Source organism: Euphorbia lathyris, chromosome 9, assembly GCF_963576675.1.
Source record: "Euphorbia lathyris chromosome 9, ddEupLath1.1, whole genome shotgun sequence".
NCBI classification, from domain to species: Eukaryota; Viridiplantae; Streptophyta; class Magnoliopsida; order Malpighiales; family Euphorbiaceae; genus Euphorbia; species Euphorbia lathyris.
The window spans coordinates 76,806,498-76,817,985 of NC_088918.1; the positions used below are offsets into that span (position 1 = coordinate 76,806,498).

General features: G+C 35.3%; 1 protein-coding gene across 2 annotated transcripts; it reads left to right on the forward strand.

Annotated features, from left to right (window-relative positions):
• Positions 1–911: 911 nt before the first annotated feature.
• Positions 912–11,096, forward strand: LOC136205686 (cytochrome P450 704C1-like). 2 transcript variants are annotated; one of them, XM_065996395.1, is made up of 6 exons: positions 912–1,344; positions 3,597–3,812; positions 4,927–5,217; positions 6,388–6,714; positions 8,496–8,699; positions 8,910–10,352. In XM_065996395.1, the coding sequence occupies exons 1-6, from the start codon at positions 1,030–1,032 to the stop codon at positions 8,916–8,918; spliced, it is 1,362 nt and encodes a 453-aa protein (XP_065852467.1). In that variant the 5' UTR covers positions 912–1,029; the 3' UTR covers positions 8,919–10,352. The 2 variants fall into 2 exon arrangements, with proteins under 2 accessions (XP_065852467.1, XP_065852466.1); XM_065996394.1 differs by lacking the exon at positions 8,910–10,352 and adding an exon at positions 10,390–11,096 and having other exon boundaries at positions 914–1,344.
• The last annotated feature ends 392 nt before the right edge of the window (positions 11,097–11,488 follow it).

The window sequence follows — 11,488 nt, forward strand, 5'->3', positions numbered from 1 at the left end:
GCGAGTTGAAGCTTTAAGGATTGAGCCGTTGGTTGTTTATTTTTCTAAATTAAACCCCTGAATTTTAATAGTTTGAAGAATTAATTTATTGATTTTTATTTTTCACATACATTGAGCTTCTCACTAACAATCTCATCCGTGAAGGGTTCAATGCATTTTAAAATTAAAGAATACGAACATAATTATTAGTTTATAAAGATTACGAGCTTAAATATAACTTTTACCTATAATAATAAAAATGAGTCTGGGTGGATGTCTAGTAACTGCAGGGTACAGTCAGTGGCGAATAAAAGATTGTTCGGTTGGAGGGTTGATTTTACATTTGGTGTGTAATTTTTTTTTGTTGCTAAATCGAACTTGTTTAGATTTTATTCGTATATAATACGTGTTATAATCTGAGTGGTTAATAACCAATTTTTAAGTATCAATATAAAACTTTTTAAAGTTAAGTTACATGGTGTCTAAAATTCTTAATATGTAAATTTTTTTTTGTCTAATAGAAAAAAAATCGGATTTAGGGAGGAGGGCCTAATAAGTAAAAAAAATTTGAAAATTCAGATTTAATAATTGATTTAAGGAGGGCTTAACAGGCCAAAAAGATTTTAAATTTTGGATTAGAAAGGGCTTAACAGTACCCGAGCTAATTTTGGGATGTTAATTCAGCACTCGATTTAAATATTTTGAAAACAAAAGGATCGGAACCACCAACCTCAAATTTTATGGAGATGGAAGGACCGAAACTACTCGTAATCTAGTGGTTCGGACGGCCGGAAAGGCGGGATGCCCTCTAGCCCCTCCTGTCTCTGCCTCAGGGTACAGTACCGGTTGTTATCCACAGTACTCGTGTGTATAAGAGTAATGGTATACCCATCCCACCCGAATCCCGCCCAATAAATAATGCAGATGACGACAAACTTCAATATCATCTGTAAATAATGAGTCGCCATTTTCAAATTTCAACAGAGCTTCCATTAATAGTTTAGTTTCTTCTCCACTTCACCATTTCTCTCTAAAATCACCTTCTTCATCATGAATCTCCTTTCTATTTCCACACCATTTTTATTCTCTGTTTTGATTTTATTACTCTCATCATCTCTTCTTCTACTCCAAATTCTCACTCGGAATCTGAAGAGAAAGAAGCAAAAACAGCGCAAATTTCACCCAATCGGAGGCACAGTGTTTCATCATCTTTTCTATTTCAAGAGGTTACACCATTACATGACCCATCTTGCTTCTAAATACACTACTTACAGGATTCTTGCTCCTTTTCGAACTGAGATTTACACTTCTGACCCGATTAATGTTGAGTATATTCTCAAAACGAACTTCCCTAATTACGGAAAGGTATTTTCCTTAATCTCTCCTCTTTTTGTTTGTTCTGTTTAGTGTTTATATGGAATTGGTTGTGAATTTTCTGATTAGAATGGATTGGGTATTTGGTGTTATATGATTTCTGTGGAATTGTTGTTGAATTGTGAATTTAGTGATTATTGAATGAAAATTTGTACAGAGTTGTGACTACTGAGTTCTATGTTGTTGTGTTTATATCTTATCACAGCTATTTAGGGATTTTGATGGTTATTGAATGAAAATTTGTATAGAATAGACATTTTTCCGCTCAGTTTCCGGGGATTTTGAGGGTAAATTGCACCGCACCGATAGAGACTGAAGTTTGGATATTTCCCAAAGAATACTAAACCTTTTTTTTTTTTTTTTTTTTGTGTTAAATGCAGCTTTTGTTTCTGAATATTAATGCCTTCCTCAGTAAAATCATTTAATTTTTAGTGATTTCAAAAACAAAAAGATACCAGAAATGTAACTGAGCTTCTACACCAACCATACTCAAATCAGATTGATGAGGTCTCCCACACGTGGCAGCAGCCATATATGCGTTAAAAAGCCAAGCAACTGAATATATTTTATATTTTTAGTAAACATTGTTGACACATGGCAGTCACGTGTTATCTAGGTCACGTTTCGTTTTAAAATTTAAGTATTGTTATCTGATGTTTTTTTATTTTTAAAATCGTCGTAGGACTATGTGGAGATAAAATTCAAAGTTAAATACTATTTTGAAACAAGTATGGAATTTCAGTATGTATTTAACACATGAAAAAGATAACATAACCGACTATCTATATGCCAACTAAATGTTAGGTGGAATAAGGGTGTGATATTTTTCTTTTATTTGTGTGGCTTAGGATGTGACACGTGGCACACATGTAAATGCCATATATCTTCCACTTCATCCGTAGTTGTCCAACTTGATTAGTTGATATATGAGATAAGTATCAAAATAACCTCTTAAGTTCTTTTTGGGAACTCAATATATAAAATAGCATCATCTTAAGGTTTGTGAAATGATGCAATTATAAATCCGAGTTAACAGAACTTGACATCTGAAATATACAAGTTCCGATAACCCAGCTTTATAAATGCACCATTTCACAAACGTCGAGCCTAAAATGATGCTATTTTGTTCGTTGGAGCTAAATTGACCCTTTTCTGAAAATCTTGAATCTATTTTGGTATATCCTTTAATATATAATCAAGTGTTTTTATGTGGCACTTTAACATTCTGCTGAATTTTCATACACAAATTGCTCGAAATGATTTTATTGAAATCAAAGTGAAGTTCAATAATTTATATAGAAAATGAAGCTCAATGAATTTTATAAAATCGTCCCCAAAATTTAGTGACTTTCCCTGTATTTTACCAGGGATTTCAAGTTTTCCTTTTCTATTTATCAACTTTGTAGTTATTGAGACAACTCAAGAATCATTGAGCTGAAACTCATTCCTTAGGTATTTTCTTTTCTCAATAGGAAAATTGGAACTCTACATTTTTTGGGTAAATTACACCCATGGCCATTAAACTTTACTCATTTTTACGGTATCACCATTAAACTTCAAAATGTAACATAAAAACTACTCAACTTTACACTTTTTAACATTATGGTACTAAACTTCAATCAATGTCTTAAAATGATTGTTGACGACCTCAAAATAAAAATTTTCAGAAATTGATGATATTCTAAGCAACTTTTTCAAAATTTTAGTCGAGGTCATTTAGGTATTGTTTGGTTAGGAGAGAAAAATTGAATTTTTAGAGAGAGAAAGCTTCAGAAATGATGATTTTGGAAAATAAAAAATGTGGTTTCATGTTAAATGTCATTCTAAATAACTTTAATTCTTGAACGTTTTCATTTTGAGGTTGTTAATAGTCATTTTGAGATGTTAGTTAAGTACAGTGGACATAATGTGGCCATAACGTTAGAAAGTGTAAAGTCGATTGACTTATATGTTGCGTTTTGTAGGTTAGTAGCCATACCGTAAAAACGATTAATGTTCTATGCCATGGATATAATTTACCCCTATATTTTTTGACCAATTTGGTTTAACTTGTGAGTTGACACAAGTTTGTTAGGTTAACTGTTAGTTGTTTACTGTTGCAGTTTTGTTGTAGTTGATAGATGTTAACAGATTTTTCTTCTAAGATAACTATAAAAAGTTGTTTCTCGATCCTAATCAAACTCTATATGAGCTTAGTACTTAGTAAAGTTAATTTACTTTGTTGGATTTTCTGTTTTAAACAGGGTGAGTATAATTACAACAATTTGAGCGGCTTGTTAGGTGATGGGATTTTCACTGTTGACGGTGAAAAGTGGCGTCAACAACGAAAGGTTTCGAGCTATGAGTTTTCCACAAAGGTTTTGAGGGACTTTAGCTCTGTTATCTTTAGAAAAAATGTTGTAAAACTTGCTGCTATAGTTTCTGAAGCAGTAAAAACCAACCAGTCAATGGATATACAGGTCAGTCTTCAATGATTCATTTCATTCTGTTCTATATCGGGTTAGCTATGCTAACGTTATGGTTCCTAAACTTCATTTCTCGATATAAAATTTCTCGAGTTTTACATTGGTGTAACATCAAAGTTCAAATCAAACCAAAGAAAATCTGTTTAAAAAGTTAATGAAATTATAACCGGATAAATTTGATTACATCATTGACGTTTTTTTAACATAAATTATGTTCAAATACCTATTTCCAATTCATTATTTCGTTAGTTTTTTAATGATTTTTCTTTGATTTGGACTTTAGTGTTACAATAATGTGTAAAATGCACACACAACCCCTCAACTTTAGCAATATTAATATGATGGTTCCTGAACTTCAAAACTGGATATAAAAAACCCTGATCTTTGACATATAACATATATTAGCATAAAAGTCGAAATGACTGTTAATCACTGTAAATACCAGTTGACAGTGTGATTGTTCAAGGGACATCATGATAGTAACCCCAAAGTTAAGGGGCCATGAGTTATTTTACCTGTGTGATTTAATGGCAATTCGTGTGGTCAATTTGTATTTACATTGGTAATGGCCATTTGTACTTTTACGTTAGTATATGAGTAAATTGCACCCATGATCCTTCGATTTTGGCCTTTCTTTATAGCTACTTACCTTCAAGATTGAATGTAAAATTCCCTTAATTTTGTACTAACATTAAAATTCATTATGAAAGTAAACGACCTCAAAATGACCGGTTGATGATCTCAAAATGGAAAAGTTGAAGAATTAAAGTTGTTTATAACCAAATTTCCCATAGAACCAAGTTTTTCAATTTTCCAAACACCAATTTCAGAGCTCTCTCCTAGTCAAACTACACTTAAATATTAACTCTATAATGGTCAGATGTTAAAGAACTATCATATGAGCAACGCCTAAGTTAAAGGGTCATGGGTGTATATTACCCCTACAATAATGTAAAATTTAAGGATTGCTATTTCACGAAATAAAGTTCAGATACCGTAATATTAGTAGCTCTATTGCTTAGAGGCTTCTGATGTATTTTACTCTTTCATTTTCACAACGAAATTTGCCTGCATTGATTTTTTTTCTTTTTCTTATTCTTTCTTGTAGGATCTGTTTATGAAATCAACCTTGGATTCTATATTCAAGGTTGCTTTTGGAGTTGATTTAGACAGCATGTGTGGATCCAACGAAGAAGGTATCTTATTCAGCAATGCTTTTGACAATGCAAGTGCATTGACCCTTTGGAGATATGCAGATATTTTCTGGAAAATTAAAAGGTTTCTGAACATTGGATCCGAAGCTGCGCTAAAGAAGAATGTCAAAGTGATAGATGAATATGTATACAAATTAATCAATGATAAAATTAACCAAATGCACAAGTTGAAAGAGGATACCTCAGTAGGTGCCTATCCTTGATGTTGCGATATTGACATATTTGTGGTTAATCCTAAACTATTTCTCTATTTATGATGGGTTTGAAACTATTTCTGGTTTCTGGTGTTTTTAGTTCACTCCAGCAGTGGTAATCCTGTGCTAGAGATTTTTTTTCAGAATTTTTAAACAGTCACCCTTTAGGGAGTACTGGTGGCTGCGAGAGTTGCTCAAAGATCAGGAGAATCTTGCTACGAAGCACCAGTCTGCCTGTCAGAGAAAGCAGTCCGGTTGTTAGACATGCTAACTGAAGGAAGAGTTGTTCAAAGAGCAGGAGAATCTAGCCACCAGGCACCAGTCTGCCTGTCTGTTAGGCGGAGTGTTAGAGAAAGCAGTCCGCGTGTTAGACAGGCTAACTGGTGGCTAGAGTTGCTCAAAGAGCAAAAAAAATCTAACCAGTCCGCCTGTCTGATACGAGGACTGTCAGAAAAGGCAGTCCACCTATCAGACAAGAGGAGTGGTGGTGGCGAGAGTTGTTCAGTAGGAGAATCGCATCAGCAGGCCGTCTGGCCGAGAAAGCAATTTGGTTATCTGATAGGCAGTCTAGTGGAGAGAGTTGTTCGAAGAGCATGAGAATTTTGCCACCAGTCCGCTTGTCTGACAGAAAATGGTAGCGGAAGTTGCTCAAAGAGCAGGAGAATCTCACCACCAAACACCAGTGCGCCTGTCTGACAAGCGTCCTGTCAAAGAAATCAATTCCCTTGGTGGCGAGAGTTGCTCAAAGAGCAGGAGACTCTTGCCACCATGCACGAGTCCTGTCTTACAGGTGGACTGTCAGAGAGAGCAATCCACAGCCTATGGGTCAGGCAGGTGGTTAGGTGGTGAGAGTTGCTCAAAGAGTAGGAGAATCTTGCCACTAGGCACCGGTCTACATGTCTGACACACGGATTGTCATAGAAACCAGTTATGCAAGTGGACTGCTTTGCAATTTGAATGTGTGAAAAAAATCTTTCAAACGCCATTATGGCTGGCATATTAAACTAAAAACACCACAAAACTGGAAATAGTCTCAAATCTACTATTAATAGAGAAATAGTTTACGGATTCACCACAAATATGTCAATTAATATTTCTATTTTTCTGAATTCTGATCGTATCTCAAAGCTTGGATTCTTACTTGCTACATTTTGGATACAGATGAAGAAAGATGATATTTTGTCTAGATTCCTGCAATTAAATGAGACACAGACTGATAAAACATATTTACGAGACATAATTCTGAACTTTGTGATTGCTGGCAAAGACACAACAGCAGCCACTCTATCTTGGTTCATCTATGTTCTCTGCAAACATCCGGATGTGCAAGAAAAGGTTGCGAATGAAGCGAGAAACGTTTTGAAAGGAAAGGAATTTACAAATTTTGCAGAAATTGCAGCAGGCATTGATGAAGAAGCTATTGGAAAGATGAATTATCTTCATGCTGCTATCACAGAAACACTCAGACTCTATCCAGCTGTGCCTGTTGTAAGGATTCTTTTGTTCAACGTATTTTATATTAGGCTCAATATATCAGGATCGCTGTAACTGGTCAAATAATTCGATTGGGTCCTTGAACTTTAGAGAAATCTTATTAGTCTTTTGAACTTGCTTAAAGTGACATGATTAATTCCCTAAGTGCTACGTTGACAGAGTAAGCGGAGATTATTTGCTCATGTTGAAGTGCGGATCACTTTAAACAAGTTCAGGTGGCCAATATGTCACTTTAAGCAAGTTCAGGAGGTCAAGCAAGTTCAAGGGGTCAATAGCTTACTTTAAGCAAATTCAAGTGGCTAACAAGATATCTCCAAAATTTAAGGGGTCAATCGGATTATTTAGCCAATTACAAAGGATTTCTGATGTATTAAGTCTTTTATGTTTGATTGAATAGATGAAATTACTGTCAAATGATTGAGTTCACAACGTAGCAATTATGATATCCAGGATTCACTGAGAGGAGGTGTTTATTGTGATTTATGGGTGCTAATTGATATTTTTGAGTGTTTTTACATATAAAAAATTGAAGTCTCGTTCACAGTTTTCATAAAGGATAATGAAATTTGGTTTATTGTGATGTTAATGATGTGCAATTTACTACTAGAAATTTAAAACTTTATTTGGTGATTCTCCAACAATAGTAAATTCTAACTATTGCTAAGGTCTTGTTGTGTTATTAATGTTGCTGCTTGCTAGCAAGTGTTGATGTGGCTTCTCCATTGTTGATTTTTGGCTTAATATATACCCAAACACCTAATGATCCTCTAAACTTTCAAAACGATTATTCTATCACCTCAACTTGCTTGAGACAAATTTTTTTTACCACCTCAACTTGCTTAGAAAGACCTCCCGTCACCTAAACTTCCTTAAAGTTACCTTTTTGCCACTTCAGCTTGCTTAATGCCATGTGTAGGGCTGTAATAGAACCTAGCCAAACCTAGTTTTGATCTGCTCATGCTTCGTTAGAAAATGGATGAGCTCGCGCTCAAAATCCTATTTGTGAGCTGCTCGTGTATTTGTTCACGAGTCGCAAGCAGCTCGTTGATGTTCGCAAACAATCATTTGAAATTTCTTTAACACAAAACTACGTAGTTTTGATACCTAATAAAACTAAAGTTTCACAAAAAATGTAGTTTTACACTTCCCACTTTATAGAAATACTAAAAAAAAAAAGGGCGGCCCGGTCGCATTACGCGTCCCCGCTGAGCGAGGGTCCGGGGAGGGGTCCCACCACAAGGGTGTATTGGGGGCAAGCCTTCCCTTGCCAATTTAATTGGCAAGAGGCCGCTCCTAAGACTCGAACCCGTGACCTCAGGTCACACGGCAACAACGTTTTACCGTTGCGCCAAGGCTCACTTTATAGAAATACTATTGTTAAAAAAACAATCGAACCAAACTTGCTAACGAGCCTACTCATGAACATTATAATCAAGCTTGTTCATAAACCTGTAACCAAGCAAGCTTTGAAGCGGAGTCTCTCCGTGCTCAGGCTCAGCTTGTTTACGAATCAAATCGAACACGGTGGAGCTTTTATCGAGCTGAACGTCAAGCGCACATAAGTGACTCGGCTCATTTACCCTAACCACGTGGAAATAAGGGACTAGTCATGGTAGTTTAAGCAAGTTGAGGAAGCATTATTTGAAAGTTTAAAGAGTCATTAAGCATTTGAGCAAATTCTGGATATGTATTAAGCATTGATTTTTTGCAATTTCACGTTGCCATGCCGGTAATGATTCTTGATTTTTCATTCCCAATTTTTTTTTGCTGAATAGGATACAAAGGTTTGCTTTTCTGATGATACTCTACCAGACGGTTTTAGTGTAAAGAAAGGAGATGTGATAGGTTACCAACCTTATGCTATGGGAAGAATGAAATTCATATGGGGTGATGATGCTCTGGAATATAAACCAGAAAGATGGCTCAATGAAGATGGTCTGTTTCAGCCACAGAGCCCTTTCAAATTCACTGCTTTTCAGGTTAGATTCATATAAACTAAACATTTCTGATTCATAGCAATGTGATTGAAGTCATAAACTCTACATTTTTATGGCTTAATTTATAGACAGCATGCATGTTAGATATCATAGATTGTTTATATATATCGTGTGAGTTCAGCCTCCACTTGCATGATATCAAAGCTTTGTATTCAATGTTAGGTTAACCATGAGCTTTGTATTCAATGTTAGGTTATCTGATAGAGAATGTGACAGGAGCAATAAAGGAATACGAGGGACATGTGGCTATCCTAGTTGTAATTAGTTACATCAGGGGTTTAGTGTGAGTTTAGGGTAAGGAGAGTACATAGTTGTTTTATGAAAAGAGGAAGGTTGCTTTTAGATATTTCATTTTGGGTCTCTTAGATTTATGCTAGGAGAAATGGATCATTCCCTATCCCTGGGCTGTGCTTCGGCATAGATTTATGTTTTCGATTACTTTCTAGTTCATCAATACAAGTCTATTATTCTGTATTTTCTACTTGTTTCAGTGTCTGTGTGTTTATTCATTGTGTTTGAGTGAACCATTGTTGAGGTTCTCATCATTATCCACGAATGTTTCACGTTCCAGATGGGTAGACATCGCACATTATTTAATCAGGGAGCTATATGACCTATATATATGTGAGATAATCCTCTTTCTTTTAAAAATCTTTTAGTGTGAGTTCAGCCTCTACTCGCATGATATCAAAGCTTTGTATACAATGTTAGGTTACCCATTAGCTTTGTATTCAATGTTAGGTTACCCATGAATGTTTCACGTTCCAGATGGGTGTAGGAGGTATGTTAGATATCCCATCTTGCTTAATTGAGGAGCTACATGGCTCCTTATCATATTTGAGGCGGTCCTTATTCTTTAAGGTATCTTTTGAGATGAGTTAGACCTCTATTCGTATAGTATTAGAGTCTTATATTCAATAATGGGTCACAATGAATATTTGTTTGAAGTTTCAGATGGGTCCGGGCGGTGTGTTAGATATCCCTTAGTTAGGAAGCTATATGACTCCTTATGTATATGAGACAATACTCCTCTTTTCAGGTACTACTCTTTTTAGTTACCTTTTGAGGTGCGTTAGACTGATGTTTGCATGATATCAGTGTCTTGTATTCAATGTTAGGTTAGTCGTAATATTTGCTTCTAGATAATCTAGGAGGTGTGCAGATATCCTATGCTCCTTAATTAAGGAGCTATATCTTCTTATATATATGCGAGACAATCCTTCATTTCAGGTACTTTTGGGTCGGTTAAACCCCTATTTGCATGATATCATAGCCTTGTAATAAAATTAGGGTTGTAATTGAGCCTAGAGGCTCTTTTGCCTGCTCATGCTCGGCTAGATAGAAAATGGACGAGCTCGAGCTCAACATCCAGTTCAAGAACTGCTCGCAATGCATTTATGTGGTATCTTCGGGGAATGCATTTGCTGGTTTCTGGAATTGATGATTTTCTCGAAACTAAATAGTTATAACATGTCATCTATTGTTAGATTTTGATTAGTGAAGCTACTGGTAAACATCGATGATTTTCTCGTAAAAAATTTAAGATTTATGATATTTCGGTTTCATTTCATATAGTTGAACGACCATGGATTTATATAATTAACCTGAGGAATTTTGATCTGATTGATGTGCTAAATTCCATAACAATAATGCAAGCACTTCTGGTGAACAGGCAGGGCCAAGAATTTGTTTGGGCAAGGAATTTGCTTACAGGCAAATGAAGATCTTCTCAGCTGTCTTGTTGAGTTGTTTCATCTTCAAACTCAGCGACGAAAATAAAACCGTCAACTACCGGACAATGATTAACCTCCACGTCGATGGCGGTCTCTGTTCGTGCCTTTCCAAGATAGATATTAAACTGAATGTAGGCTTGTCAATAGAGAAGGTAATACTACCCGTTGGGTCCAATCATAATAGCCATCATCGTCCCTTAGGAATCCTCTATCAATTATTGTTAGGAATGTCTATAAATGTACCTATTAATATATAATATTAATAGAATACGTGGTTTTTACAGAGGATCCGGTCCTCGGAAGACCCCTTACATTTTATGGCACGTGTTGTTTTCTATGAGAAAAACGACACTTGTCGTAAAATGTACGAGTCCTTGTGAGGACGGTTCCTTCTAATAAAATCTCGAGATTTCAGTTTGTTTCATACTTAAGTTGTATATAAATACTCCTTTGTATTGAGATATAATATACATGTCATAAAAAAAAGACGTGTCGCAAAATCTACGAGAGTCTTTGTGGGAACCGTTGCTTCTAATAAAATTCCGAGAGTTCAGTGTGTTTCATACTTAGTCAAGTTATATTATAAATACTCCTTTGTATTGAGATACAAAATACACGAAATAATAGAAATATTTCTTTATTCTAATTTTATGATGTATCGGTCTTGTATTTAATGGTCGGGTTACTCATGAATGTTTGTTCACGCTCAAGATGATGGTTGGACATTTGAAGCATGTGTTAGATATTTCACACTGTTTGGCTTCTGAACTTGTTTCATTTTGTCACTTAACATCACCTTTAAAGATGTATTCTGTACTGTATCCATTCTAATACGCTTTCTGCATCCTAATGTGAACAAAGATGAAGGGACTAATAGGATATACAAGATAATTTCAGAGGTAATTAATGCTATGTAAACACGTAAAGGGGTACAAAATGTTATATTTGTTGAGTATAAGGGTCAATAGGTTGATCACTAAGTATTGGAGTTAAATAACAAATTGAGGTAAGGTAAGGGGGCGAGAGGTATTAAGCCCA